Below are 15,625 nucleotides of genomic sequence, written 5' to 3' on the forward strand. Positions count from 1 at the left end.
GAGCCAAATAGTAGGTGACGCGTCGAGTCACACGCTGTGTGGGATATCACTCGTCGCATTACTGCAAGTCGGAACTTTGAGTCAATTTGGTTTGGCCTGCATGTGGCCCGATGCACATAGCATGTGAGGCAGTTTTGCTGCTTTATGCGTTTTGGCTCATCCCGTTGGGCTAGTGTTACGAGTTGTGTGCATCCGGAAGTTTGTGAATGTGGAGTTTGTTTTTGGAAATAAGAATTATGATGAGCTAGTTGATGAATTAGTTATGATGATGGTGTAAGATTCGAGTCCTCTCAACTAGAAGAAAGGAAAGCCCGTTGGGCCCAAGAACCAAGGAAGTGATTAAACTAGATAGATAGAGTGGAAATGGAGGGACAGGATAGAAGTCGGGGTGTCAAGTCGCTGTTTTTCTTTTTTATTGTTTCTCTTCAGTATTTAACGTTAAATCACATCATTTCTGATTTCAGATTTCACTCTCTCTCCATTCTGACCTTTTCATTCTCTCTCTCTTGGTATTTGTTTATTATATTCTTGAGGTTTAAAAGGAGCACAACAAGCTTCTTAACATAACCCATGTGCTCTTGTTTTGCTTCCTTTGCTTTCAAAGATTATAAAACTATTTGCACAAGTAGATAACTCTTTTTCCTTCATCTCACACTCTCAATTATTATTAGTTAAGTGTTCACTTTTGTTTTTTTCCTTTTTGCCCCTTTTCTTATTCAGTTGAGACTCTTTCATACCCACTCGAGGAGGAGATATGACTAAAGATCAAGACTTTAAGCTTCTCAAGATCCAGGTCTCATTCTCTCTCTCTCTCTCTCTCTTCATCACATTCTTTCTGTCCTTTTTTCCAAGTTTATATTAGCTTTGGTTGTGGTATTTTGCCCAGAATGTACCTAATTGTTTTTGCTGTTTATTCCTTTCTTTTCTTCTTTAATTTATTTGCAGACATGTGTTCTTAAAGTGAACATACACTGTGATGGTTGTAAGCACAAGGTCAAGAAACTATTACAGAGGATTGAAGGTGCTTTCTCAACTTGGGATTTTAACTCTATACTGGCTGGATCAAAAGATTTATTCTTTTTTAAGACAATGATGAGTGTTGACTGATGACTGATGACATACGAAATGATAAATATGCTTACTTTGACCATGAAACTATATGATCAGTAGATAAGGTCACCAAAATTGGGAATTATCTTATTTTCTTTTCTGAATTGTGTAATGTTACAGGTGTGTACCAAGTAAACATAGATGCTGATCAACAGAAGGTAACTGTATCAGGAAGTGTAGATTCTGCAACTTTGATTAAGAAATTAGGCAAAGCTGGTAAACATGCTGAAATTTGGTCCCAAAAACCCAACAACCAAGACCAGAAGCAAAAGAACAATAACTTCGTAAAGGATGAGAGCAACAACAAAAGTCAAAACATTAAAGGCTTGGAAGCTCTCAAGAAGCAGCAGAAGTTCCCTGCTTTTAGCTCTGAAGAAGAAGAAGATGATGACTATTTTGATGATGAAGAGGATGACGATGAAGAAGAAGATGAAGAGGATGAGCTCAGGTTTCTGAGGCCAACTCAACTTGGCCTTCTGAGACAGCAAATGGATGCAAACAATGCCAAGAAAGGCATTGATGGAGTCATAACAGCTGCAGCTGCAGCTGCAGCTGCTAACAATAATAAGATGAACAATATTTTAAATGGGAATGTTGAAAAGAAAGGAAACTCAAACCCAAATCAGAATGTGTGTTTGAAGATGAATCCAGAAAAGGCAATGGCAATGGCAGGTCTGAAAATGAACAATGCTCAATTAGGAGGAGGAAACATAACAAGTCCTGAGGAAGGTAGAATGATGAATCTTGCTGGTTTTCATGGTAATTCTGCTGCTGGTGCTGGTGGTGCTTTAGGGGGAGGAGTAGGAGGCAATAATCACAATGGTTATCAACAAGTTCAATCCAATAATGGGTCATTTCCAACATCATCCATGATGATGATGAACATGAATGGATCACAGCATCATCCAGCAGTGATGATGAACATGCAGCAGAATAGGAATGAGATGATGCAAAATCAAGGTCAAGCTCAACTTCAACCTCAGATGATGTATAATAGAGCAGCTTTAATCCCACCTAACACTGCTTATTACTACAACTACAGTCCTGCACCATATCCTCCTCCTTACACATACACTGACCAACTACCCAATTTGAATGGTGATAACTATGTAGCAGCAACAACCCACGTGTTGAGTGATGAAAACACAAGCATCTGTGCAATTATGTGACTTGAAATAAGCAAATTAGTATTCTCTATTGTAATATGTCAAAGGTTTGGATTGTAGTTGGAGATGGAGCTGAATCTTATCAGTTACTCTACTGTGTAGTTGTTCTCTATTATATTATATTATATTATTACTCAAATTCTGTCGCTATCTTCTTGTTTTCTTTTAGTTTCAACAACTCAACACTAGTGGATGTGGATGTGGATGCTAAGCCACAGGATTGGCAAATAATTAAAATGGTGATTGGTGTATTAAAATATTAAATTTAATTAGCAGCATGGTTTAAATGCACAGCTTAATACTTAAATTATTGAATGCAACAGACAGGGTGACATTGGGTATTGAGAATTCAGAGAGAGCTGTGTTGAAAATGCTTTACTCTTTCTTTCTTACCAACTGTATTTGTTATTTTGATTTCTGGATTAGATAACCCAAATTGATGAATTAGATAATAGTCTTTTATTTCCAAAAATAGATATTAATTGAAATTGAAAAATTAAACTAATACGGCATGTGATTTCATCGATTGGTAAGTAGTAATTGCGATATTCTTTTTGCTTAAGAGTATATGTAAGTTACATAAAAAAAAAAAAAAAAAACGGTCCGGTCGCACTACGGTATTAGTTTTTATTGATCTGTCTAATCGTGATATATTGACTTGTTTATTTTTTTTTATGACAATAAAATGTTGACTTTTGTTATATGTTGCCATGATGGTTGTAAGAACCGAACTGGATTAACGGTTTAAGACACTCTAAAATTTTGAGCCGGAGGTGATTTGGTTTTTTAATCGTTGAAAACCAGCTAGGACTGTTCAAACTGGCTGGATTAACGGTTTAAGACACTCTAAAATCTTATTTCGTTGAAAAATAATAATTTCAAATATAAATGAAATGATAACATTTTGTTAATATAATTATAATTTATAGGTTCACAACTAATTTGGTGAGTATAGATTTAGGGAATGTCCGGTTACCTACTTTTCACATTTTGTTTGTCATAATGCAGAGTTTTAAGTGTTTGGTTAGATACTTCCTGTTTGTAAAAAAGTAGTTTTTTATAAAAGCATTTCCAAATGCAAACAGCAAACCCTAACAGAAACAGCAAACATCAAGTAGCCAAACAGCCCTTAATATGATTAAAAAAAATCAACAACTCAATAAGTTTAAATGCAAGATGAAAGTCTCAATAGACCAAAATTGAAATAATTATTGCATAAAAAAATTGAAATGATTAAGGACTTCTGAATGCTTTAATTGGTTTTTACCTCAAAAATACATGTACATCCTGGTGGATTGTGAGTTTTCATGAAAGGTGAGTTTGCACGTGTATATCACGTGCGTGAATATCCGTAATGGCTACACCGACAGGACCACAAACATTTGTGCAAACTCCCAAGTGCCAAGTGATTGGGTTCTGGTTTGGTTAGCATGCTTCTCTCATATTTATTCCTCAACTTTTAGTTGCCTTGCAAGTATAAGATAAAAGCTACTCTTAAAAACAAGTTGATTAGATATATATTTTACCCTACCAATAAGTTGTTGAATAAATGTTTGGGATATAAAAGAAAAATTGATGGCTGTGGCATTTTCAAGGACTAATAGTGTATTAGCTAATCCATGAATAAGTATTTGAATTCATGGCTTACAAATTGATAGATTTAAAAAATGGAGTCCTGAAATCTCCACCATGAATATAAATGTTGTTGGTAGCATACAGAGGAGATAGAGAAAAGGAAAGCTAAAAAGGTTAAAAAGGGGAAGTCTCTTTGTTGACAGAGTACAGAATTGACTTACTTCCATTTGTATAAATTAAAATTCGCACCCAAAAAGGCAAGCAAAAGGCCAAAAGTATGAAGTTGAAGCATTTGTTGGTTTGTAAAGAGTTTGAAAGGAAAGTGTCCGGAATCAAATAATTAAATTAATGTTGTCATAGTAACAATTCACTCACGAGTAGTAATAGTAACAGCAACAGGGAAAGAAAAAGAAAGGTTGTTCCTCGGAGAAGGAGAATGAGAATGAGAATGAGAATGAGAATGAGAATGGCTCTATCTACCACAAAAGTTTGTTGGTTTGGTATGGTAAAGGACAGGCACACAAATTAATAAAGCCAAATTGTACTGCCAAATCCACCTTTTAAAGGTAAAAGGATTTTCCCATTTATGATTGCATTTCATTGGTACATACTTCCAAGAAAATTTAGAGAACCTTTTACTTTTCTCAGATTACACAATGCCTGATTTCAACTATTACTGACCATACACATACACATACACTCGTGAAATATGGGTGCCTCACCCTATCTACCTACCTTACTGTATCCTAACTTCAAACTGCGTTTTGTACTAAACAAAAACAACTTCATACTCTGTATATGTGGGTTTGAAAGGTTAAATATGTACCCAAAGATCAACCAAACCCACTTTCATCTAACCATAAGCTTGCAAATAATTTCAAGACTCCCAACCTTAACTACATTTACAAATTAGCAAATAAAGTAGAAGAAGAGAGAAAATATTGGAGCACTTTAATAAAAAAAATTAAATGTTGGAAAAGAAAGAGAGAAAATTCTAATAACAATTTGAAAATAACATTATAAATGAATACAAAATGACTTGTGATCATTAGTACGAAACAATTACAAAATTTTAAGCCTGATTTCGACATAGTCTCAAATCTTAATGGCCCAAATAGAACATTTGGTAAGGAATGCGAGCTATTCAAATTTGATTTTCATGTCTAAAATATGTATGTAAAATTTCTTGACACTTCAATATCTGTAGACATTTCACACAACAGAAAAGAATCAGAAAATATTTGATCCTCAGGATTTGAAGTGCAGTGTACCTGCATAATATAGCATGGTGGAGCTGGTAGCGGTAGTGTATCTTATTGTGGTGCTAACCTCCACACACGAACAAAGGCATCCTCCCCACAGCTAACCACAGTGCAGTCATCAGTAAATGCCAGGCCATAAACTCCACCCAAGTGAGCTCCTTTAACGGTTATCCGGTTTGAAGCAGGCTTTCCAACTTCATATATGATCACACATGTGTCTAGTGATCCTGTTGCCACCATTGAGCTATTCGGAGACCAATCAAGGCAGTTTATACGAGCAGTGTGAAACAACATTTTATCTAGTTTAACCTGCAAATAACACATATCTATATTATTAATTTGGTTGTTCAACAAAGTATGATATGACAAATTCAATCTTCAATTATGCTGTAACTTTGCAATAGAAGGGACATGGATGCATTTTAAGTTGCAACTATTTTGATACACGAGGAGATGGCTCAAAATCTCCTGTTGCAATATGCTTAGTTATTTGAAAAGAAAGTTATATGTGATGATCAATGAGCAAGAGCATACATATATATATGGTTCTAAGTTGAAAAGGGTGTTTGTCAATGATGTTTAAAAACTAGGCACGAAGAAATAAACTTGACGACTTTCATACCTCCTTTGAGGCACGATCCCAAACAATAGCTTCACGATTTAGATCTCCTGAAGCAAACATGGAAAGATCTGGCGAATATCGAATTACACTGATTGCACCTCTATGCTTCTCAAGGACTGTTTGTTCGTTAAAAGCATCACCAGATACAGAATATATGTGCAATTTTCCATCTTGGCCACCCACAATTGCTTCAGTTCCATCAGGTGAAATTGCAGATGCTGAAACAGTAAAACCAAGGTTGACGTTTGACACTACTTCCATACCTTTCAGCAATACAACTCCAGATTCTGTTGAGACCAAAGCCACTCCTGGAGAATTAGTGGCTATACTCACATCCAAAGGCAGAGTGCCAATATCAATATCCTCTGCTTTCCCACATTCATCCCCACTTTGAGGAACTCTAATAACCTGAAATTAGTTCAAAAAATAAGACACTGCAATTTGAAAATGATAACCAGAGTCTAAATTAGGTAGGGAGCTATTGAATGATGAATTAATTAAAATGGAGGTCAGCTAATATTAAATTAAAAGTTGCATTATGGTAACTAAAGGAACCATCATATTTATTCAGGAGATGCAAGTAAAAAATAGCTAGTCCACGCAGTCCATACCTTATTGTCAAATCCACAGCAAATAATTTCTTGTTCGTCTGCTGCAAAACATTTAACTTTAGCATTATGTTTCCACTCTTTTCTACCGATGTATCCTTGAGCTTGCATCCATTTAAGAATGAGCCCATCATAACCGCTTGTTAGAATGATCTTTGGGTCACAATGGATTACAGTTAATGCATTGACATTTTTCATGTGTCCAGATAAGAGAACTGGGGGTTTATCAAGATCACTAGCAGAAAACAAGTGAATTACGCCCCCAAGGGAAATAATCACAAGATTATCATTTTGCCAAAGACAACCAACCAGCATATCATCCACTCCACCTGAAGTAGAACACTCCAATGTTCTAATCACACTCCCATTGCCATTCTCAGAAATTTCCCAAATCTTTGCGGACTTGTCAGCAGAAGCAGTTAGTACCTGAATTTTGTGAAACATGGAACCCTTTGCTTGAGCAAAAGTTTTGACCAATAATGTTGAAGTGCATGTTATAAAACGAAAAAGCACAAAGGGCAATGCCATTCCATCAAGATATCTATTAATTTCAAGAGCATGATTTCCCTACTTAGCATTCTTTTGTTACCAACTAATGCCTTAAAAACCAAAATGTATATTTGTAAGAAATTTAATCTACAATTTTGTCAATCAAAGTATTGGCATTGAAGCTTTGCATGTTAATGTAGCCGCAAGGAACAAGACAAACTAAAATATCAATAGAAAATCCAATTAAGTTTCATGATCGAGCGAATGGAAATGAAATACAAATTGCACATGCAAGAGAGACACAAAGATCTAATATAATGATCACCTGTTTGCTATCAGGACTCCAACTAACAGCATATATGCTAGATGTATGACCATTTTCCTGCGACAGATTGCCAATTATTTCCCCAGTCTTTCCATCGTATATTATCCCCTTCTTATCAGAGCTCACACTAATGCATTTGGTGCCATCGGGAGAAAATCTAACACAGTTGACAAAATTGGAATGATCCCTGTGGATCACAAAACAAGACCTCATATCAATTCTAAATGAGACTTTTTGATAGGAACCTCAAGTAAAAACACTGTGCATCTGCAATTAATTTAGCAACCTGTGAGAAAGCATGAACTTAAAAGGTGGACCTTCATAAAAATTCACTATAAAGTCTTCACCACCAGTCGCAATTCTGAACGGCCTCGTCGGTTTAAATGCACAACTTAGGACCTGCTTCGAGTGGCCATCGAACTCGCCTACCGTACTAGCTGAATCCCACCTGCAACCATGATTGTCAAATCGCGCATTAGATGAAATTATCATTAAATCACAAATTCGGGGATGTGCGTACACTGCTTGATTTATGCAACTGATTTTTGGTCACAAAGCAAATCAATAAAAATCGAAATGAATTCTCAATTTTGAACATTCAATCATAAATTTGGGTGCACGATTAGAAATCGACAAGGAAAAAATTGATAAGAAAAAGAACTGACATGAAAGCACGAACAAAGGATTTTCCTTTGCCCTCACCGCAGGCAACAATTCTAAGTCCATCGAACGACCACTGAAGGTCATCAATCCGTCCCGAAAGAACACGAAACTCATTGTGCAACACGAAGCCATTATGTGTTCCCCAAATCCTAATAATACCGGAAACATCAGCGGATGCAATCCACTCTCCATTGGGAGAGTAGCGGGCAACGGTGACAGGATAACCGTGCTCGCCATAAACCTCGACGTGTAAGGGCTTGTCGAGGTATCGGAGTATGACGGATCTCCCATTGGTGTAGAGAATGGAATTGGATTTGGGGTCGCCTGAGATGAGAATTCCTCGGCCGCGCTCAGTTGATGGAGCGCAAGGATAGGTTTCTAGGAGATCTGCCATTGTGAGTGAGAGAGAGAAAGAGAGAGGTGGAAGAGGGAAGTGAAAAAGTGTTGAAGGAGTCTGTTATGGTAGTTATGGATAGAGAGGGAAAATGCGTGATTCAAGGTTACGATTTTTGAACGAGTTGGCGGGCTACTAATTGGGCTCAAGACGAGTACAGCTACTGGGCTGGGTTAGTATGGGTAGCCCAATCTGAAAAGCACTATTTAGGGCTCTTAATTAAAAATTAAAAGGGAAATTTTGTAATGCTTTTGTCAATTTTAACAATTAAGGCAATTAGCTTTTTTTTTTTTTTTTCTGAAGATGGCAACAATTTTAACAATTAAGGCAATTAGCTATTATTAGATAATTATTTCTCTTAGTATTTAAATTCACTTATTTAAGTGAACCCTAAATTTATGGTTCTATTTTTTTCGGATCATGTTTCAAAAGAACGTGTATGATGGAGAATTTCTATGATGGACTGGATGTAATGGATCCAACCAATGAAAAAAAAGAAGCATACCACTTTATTGGGAAATGATTGGTGTAAAATAAAAATAAAAATAAAAATGCACAATTGTCATGTTTCTATTAGTAAGGTACAATAGACCGGGACCATAGTAGAATTTATCATATGTGAGAGATGTGATAAAAAATTCAAGGAGATATAAATTATGGTAAAGGCTATGCTTACTTTGTTTTTTACAAAGTAAGCTTTACTTTGTGTGTTTTCACCATTGGATTAATTTTATGCGCTATCATCTAATGGTAAAAACACACCAAGTAATGGTACTTTGTCAAAAACAAAGTAAACATAGCCTAACCCATAAATTATTTAAATAGGAGACCAATATGAAAAATTTATCATTTAATATTTTTCACATAATTATTTAAATAAAAAAATATTTTGAGGCAATGAACAGTGCAATGAACAAATCCATTCAAGGGCTTACCCCGTCAAAGAGAATGGAAAGATTTCGAGGCGTATAACATCTTGGGGAACACCATTGGCATGGAAAGTTTCATCACACGTAAAGAGTTTATCGGATGCTACTTAAGGTTCTCATGAGGCTCATCCCCAAATTGAATGCTCTATTCCCGTCTTGATTTCATAAGTATTGGTTGGGATATTTGCAGCCACTATCTTGCTAGGTTCCAAGGTCATTAAGGAGCTAGGATCTCCACCATGGTCCGAGCGTCCTCGCTATTTCTGTTGTTGTTTTCTCATTCATCGCTCTCATTACTATTCCAATTCTAGTTCTCTCCGTGGCCATTCTCTCTATGAATGGGATTACCATCATTGTCAAGTCATTCATTCATTTCCTCTAACTGAGATTGCTTAGATTTCCTTAATCTGTGAAGAGCATGTTCAATCTAGGAATCAATAGAAACTATAGAATTAGAGTATGTCCAGATTAACACAAATTAATCTGTGAAGATCATGTCCAAATTAACACAATATTTAAAAAAAATAAATATCCACACAAAAGTATACTATTCACAGATGCTTAAACTAACAATGACAACTTTGGTTTGATATTGCTTGAAAATATATCTCCGACAATAATGCCAAAATCTTGATGGTAAATTAGAGAAATTAGAATAGATTGGAATGAGGTTCTAGTTGGAGTGGGATATTTCGATAAGTATTTGGCACATATAGAAATGGAGAAATATCAAGATTTTCAACTTGGGAAAAGGTATCCCAACTGATAAAAATGTAGTAGTGAAAAGTTTCCGATGGATTCAACGTTCTCCAATGGGGATGACCAACAAATTTTTTGACAAACACAAATACTAGTTGGATGGAAAATGTCAAATTCTTTATGGATTAAGCTAAATACGAATGGATACTAGTTGGATGGAAAATGTCAAATTCTTTATGGATTAAGCTAAATACGAATGGATCATGTTGTACAAACAACAAATATATTGGGGATTGAGGCATTATGTGAGATTTAAATGGAAGAGGGCTTACTACTTTTATGCAAAACAATCGTTAAAGGGGACAACTTCATGGCAGAACTTTGAGGGATCCTCTCAAGCCTAAAGTTGGCATGTGGCCTCGAGTACAAGTATATTTGGTTGGAGTTGAATTGTGCTGAAGTTATTTGACTGTTTAATAGAGAGAAAAAGAAGTTTACACTTCAACCCAATAGATCCATCATGTCTAATATTTTAGGGTACAAGGATAAAATAGCTCAAGTTTACTCATATCTTCATAGAAGCAAATATGTGTATGAATTGATTAGTGAAGTAGGCTACGAACTCCTCTTGGAGGTTTCACCTATTACGGGAAACCCCAATGGGTCTGATTGATTTAAATAATAGTGATTATTTAGGTGTTTGTACGAGTAGGTTTGTTTTGGAAGATCTATTTAGTATCTTCCTTTTTTTTTCTTTGTTATGTAAGCTTCATTTAGAACCAAAAATAAATAAATAAAGAGATCCATTAATTAAGGTCGGTTTAAGTGATAATTTCAAATCTTTTAAACTAAAGATCTCGAGTTCGAACCTTAATGTACATAATAAACTTTAATTGGGAAGTACCTAAACAACCTCGAATAGATTAGTCATATCAAATTACTAAAAAAATTAGGGATGAGGTCCAAATTTGTTCCTATCATTTTTTTTGGAAGTGAAAATTAACCCTTAACATATGCAATGATAAAACTTTATCCCTAATATTTCTAAACAACATCAATTTTACCTCTACTTAATAGAAATTTTAACAATTTAATTTATCATTTGACCTTTTATTTAATTATGATATTTGATTTTCGAAACATCAATTATGTATAAAAAACTTATTGTGTTACCAACACAGTTATAAAAAAATGATCAAAATACTAACAGTTAAATTTGTCACATATAAGTTAATTGAAAAAAATACTTAAAATATTTATTATGTTATTATAAAGTTACAAACAACATGATAAAATAACGAAATTGCTTCAATTTATTAATAAATTTAATTGAATCATTTAATATGTAAGTTAAATTGCTCAAATTTTTTGTCAAATAAGTGTAATATTAATATTACTTAATAATTTCACTGTATCATATGTTAAAAGATAAATTTAGGATTCTCAAAACCATATAAACAAATTTGAAATTTATTAAAAAAATAATAATTAAGTGTTCGGGTGCTGCCAACCACACCATTGGCATCCATTAACACAAGTGCTTTGCTAGTAGGAGTTCCACACTTCATCTACCAACAAACAATGCTTTGCACTTTCACAATTTTAATTTTATATTAATTTTTTTCCATGCTATCTTATTTTATTTTATTTTTTCGAAATTGATTAAATATAGAGTTAATTAAAAAAAAAAAAACATGCAGTAACCATTTGGTTTCCACCGTTAACAAAATTAAGATAAGATGACAAATACCATCAAAATTAGGGAAAATTACAAAATTGGGTCAAATGGGAGACCCATTTACATATTTAGGCCCTATTTGGTAAAGAGCGTTTTGGGATAAAAAGAGCGGTTTTGACCAATTCTAGAGATTTGACCACTGAAACCGCTGATTGGAGTGTTTGGTGGAAAGAAGTTTGGGAGAGAGTTTTGGGATGAAAACGCTAATTTAGAAAAAGCTCTTAAAAGGAGCTTTTTCAATTAGCGTTTTGGAATATTAAAATTAATGGACTTCTTTAACCCTAATAGATAGACTCCCTCTTCTCCTGCGCCAAAATTAATGCCCTTATTCGTCTTTTTGCACAAACTGCTATTATCAATCAGCTAATTTTTACCAAACAGGTCTACACAAACAGCTAGTCAAATCAGCTAACAGCTAATGTAATCAGCTAACAGCTAATTCTCAAACAGGGCCTTAACCCATTTTCTCATCCTACTACATATCTAGACTGATTTTATGTGACTTTTCCATAATACCCTCAATATTTACGCGCGTCTGTCTCCCTCAGATTCGACCATATGCGAAGACTGCGAAGCTAATGTTTGGATGTACTTAATGAACTTAGTTCGCATATGCGAAGCTTGCGAAGCTGAAGTTTGTTTTGCTTGATGAATTTAGTATGCGAATGCTGGATATGTTTTGAAGCTAATTCACGAAGTGGTATATAACAAAAAATGGCAAACAACAACAGATTCTAACATTAAAATCATAACATTATCAAAATTTACAACAAGATTGCCACAATAACAACATTCAAATCATAACATTATCAAAATTTACAACAAGATTTCCACAATGAACTCTACTAACTAATCATTTCAAAGTGAACCTAACTAATCCGGTACCAATTTTGAAGCGGATGAGTAATCTTGGTGTGCACCATGAGACACATCCATCCTAAAAGGCCTGGACTTCCATTTCTCATCCCAGAAGGTCTGGACTTCCAGACCTTTTGGGATGGACGTGTCCCACGGTGCACACCAAGATTACTCATCCGATTTCAAATTGGTACCGGATTAGTTAGGTTCACTTTGAAGATTGGTACCATGAGATGGACGTGTCCCATGGTGCACCCCAAGATTGACACAACCTCTATAACCAACCACTTTAGGAGTGAATGTGTCAATCTTGGGGAAGTTCATCCCTATACAGGAAGGAAAATCATCTCCCCTGCAGCCCAGTACGCCGCCTTCCAGAAAGGGATGTTACGTATTCAACCATCTACAGAAAAAATTAATCGTGTTAGGCAGGGAAAAAGACGATTTTGGCTCCGCGAAATGAAGATTAGCGAAGCATGCGAATGTAAATGTGTAGGGAAAGAGGTGATTTATTTTCGCATATCGATGCTTTCGCGAAGTCTGCGAGGTCTGAAAGGTGACTATCTACGTCGCATATCGATGTTTTCGCGAAGACCGCGAGGTCTAAAACGTGAGGATCTATTCGCAGACTTCGCGAACTAATCGATTCGCGAGGTAGATCCATACGTTTCAAACTCTTTCTCTTCGCATATCTTCACGAAATCATCGATTAACGAAGTAGATCGTCACTTTCCAGGCTCTTTCTCTTCGCAAAGCTTCGCGAAACCATCGATTGCGAAGTGGATTCATGAAAAAACGTAGAAAAAAATAGATACTTACGTTTTTCGCCCCTTTCACCCCCAAAAGCGACAATAACAATATGATAACATGGGAAGAACGAAGGAAATAACGTAAAAAAAGCATTTCTTTGATGGTAACAAGAAGAAAGAAACCAAGCAACGCACAGGAAGATGAAAAACCATGGCTTCGTTTTCTAGGGTTGGGAAGTTGCAGAATCAAGAGATGAAGAGAGGAAAAATAGAAATTCATTGTGATTTTGACTAAATGGTGCAGATTTCGTGCAATTTAAAGGAAGAAAGGAAGATCAAAAGTCTTGAAATCATTAATGCAGGAGCAACTTTTCGCATAACCAAGGAGATAGGGGGAGCGACGGTTCGCGAGTGGTGAAAGTGGGAAGGTTAGGGGTATTATGAGAAAGTCACACAAAATCAGTCTAGATATGTAGTAGGTTGAGTAAATGGGTTAAATATGTAAATGGACCTCCCATTTGACCCAATTTTGTAATTTTCTCTCAAAATTATTGACATGGCAAACAAAAAGTTATTTTTGGAACAATAAAAATTACAAGCATCGATCTGGGAATTCATGAAATTATAGGTTTTTTTTTAAATTAACCCTTAAATATAAGACATCTCCAAGTGCTTCTTCGCCCGTTCTCTAAAAATAATATAAACAATTAACTCTTAGTGATTTGATGAGTGACTTATATATGTCATCTCCAATAATACTCATCATACACACCCTTTATTCATTTTGTTATCTTTAAAATTAGTTAGTATGGAGATAATTTAAGGAGTCGCTAAGAGTGGAGAAAGACTCTTTAAACATGAGGAGGGAATGAAAGTTATTAGTGATTCGAGGAGTTACTAGAAAGCTGTTAGAGCATCTCCAACAGGGTGACATGACTCTCTAAATTATCAAATTTAGCTAGCCATTTAGAGAATGACCACTTCAACAAGTTAACATAACTCTCTAAAATAAATAGCTAGCCATTTTCACTAGCTAAATTTGGCTAGTCTCTTTGGCTAGCTATTTCTAGTTTTTATTCATTCATTCTCTTTTCTCTTTGTATCTTTTTTCTATTTTTTCTATTTTTTTTCTTTAAATTTAATAACTTTTAATGATAAAATAATCAAATAGAGAGTCAAATAACTAGTATGGTTGAAGCAAAACATAAATTTGGCTAGTTAAATTTGGCTAAATTAATATTTTATATTATTTTAGAGAGTCAAATAGCTAGTTAGTATTGGAGGTACTCTTAGAGTTGATTTTTCACTCTCACTCCTCAAATTTTAACTTAAGAACCCAATAAAAAAATCCCTTAAAAATACTCTACCAGTCAACAAAATACATTATGTTAATAGCAATACAATAAATTTGTTCATCAACAGTAACAATCGCTTAGAGTATCTCCAATAGAGGTTGCTTTAAAGAGGGTCAAAACTTAACACATCATAATAAAATAAAATATTTTATTAATTTAATCATAACTTTTTATTAAAATGCTCAAATAGCAAGCAACTTTAAAAGTTGCCACAATAGCTCGACAAATAATTACTTTATATATGATTTATTTTAATTATAAATATTGTCAACCAATAGTAAAAGGAGTGAGACTTATAAAAAAAGTACACAAATAATAATAAAGTAAATCACTTTTTTATATTAAAAAAAGTTTGGTAACCTTCAGTAGCATTCGCAATCACTTCAATAGTAGACACATTTTGAAAGTTGTCAAATCCAATACCACATCAATTGACACTCTTTCAAACCCCCTCTATTAAAGATGCTCGAGACACATTGTGATCAAATTGTTTTTCACTTGTAGTCGAAATAAAAATAGTTGATTTTTATTCTTGATATTTAGTTGAAGTAAAAATTAGTATGAAATAGAAATTTCATTCTCAAAAATATGAAAATCATGATTTTTACCTTTTACCCATCAATTATAATTATTCCCTTCTAATTAGACCTAGTAATTTCGTGTTCGTGTTGAAAAGAGTAAACCCAAACCCAATCAAAAAAACTTTCGTATCATAATCATGTTAAATTATTCGGGTTAGTGTCGATTTCGTGTCGTGTTTTCGAGTTACTTATAATTTTGTTATACATATATATTAATGATAACTTTTAAAAATATAAGGATTAAACCTCTATTTGGGGTAAAAATGGGACTTAATTTCATGGTTGAAAAATAATTTCAACCAAGGGGCTGTTTTTCAATCCCGGTTGAGAAACGTAACGATTCCGGCGCACCTGGCGCCGGAATGGTATTCCGGCCGTAAAGGGGTAATTTTGTTTTGTACCCATTCCGACGTCAGGTACGCCGAAATGGGTATAAAACAAATTGACTCATCCATCCTTTTGCCTGCCGAAAGCGAAGAATTTTTAAAATCAAATATTCTTT

The 15,625-nt window shown here is 34.7% G+C and overlaps 2 protein-coding genes across 3 annotated transcripts; one reads left to right on the forward strand and one right to left on the reverse strand.

The window, feature by feature from the left end:
- The first annotated feature begins 480 nt into the window (after window positions 1-480).
- Window positions 481-2,422, forward strand: LOC136209125 (heavy metal-associated isoprenylated plant protein 37). Of its 2 annotated transcripts, XM_066000503.1 has the most exons (4): window positions 481-625; window positions 721-793; window positions 946-1,021; window positions 1,231-2,422. In XM_066000503.1, exons 2-4 carry the CDS (start codon window positions 755-757, stop codon window positions 2,277-2,279), a joined length of 1,164 nt encoding a protein of 387 aa, XP_065856575.1. In that variant the 5' UTR covers window positions 481-625; window positions 721-754; the 3' UTR covers window positions 2,280-2,422. The 2 variants fall into 2 exon arrangements, with proteins under 2 accessions (XP_065856575.1, XP_065856574.1); XM_066000502.1 differs by having other exon boundaries at window positions 487-793.
- A 2,421-nt stretch (window positions 2,423-4,843) lies between these two features.
- On the reverse strand, window positions 4,844-8,214 carry LOC136209530 (actin-interacting protein 1-2-like). The gene is made up of 6 exons (XM_066001022.1): window positions 7,823-8,214; window positions 7,444-7,605; window positions 7,158-7,344; window positions 6,347-6,769; window positions 5,736-6,143; window positions 4,844-5,422 (listed from the first exon to the last, which is right to left on the reverse strand). The coding sequence occupies exons 1-6, from the start codon at window positions 8,212-8,214 to the stop codon at window positions 5,165-5,167; spliced, it is 1,830 nt and encodes a 609-aa protein (XP_065857094.1). The 3' UTR covers window positions 4,844-5,164.
- Between the last annotated feature and the right edge of the window lie 7,411 nt (window positions 8,215-15,625).

Source organism: Euphorbia lathyris, chromosome 10 (genome assembly GCF_963576675.1).
Source record: "Euphorbia lathyris chromosome 10, ddEupLath1.1, whole genome shotgun sequence".
Lineage (NCBI taxonomy): Eukaryota > Viridiplantae > Streptophyta > Magnoliopsida > Malpighiales > Euphorbiaceae > Euphorbia > Euphorbia lathyris.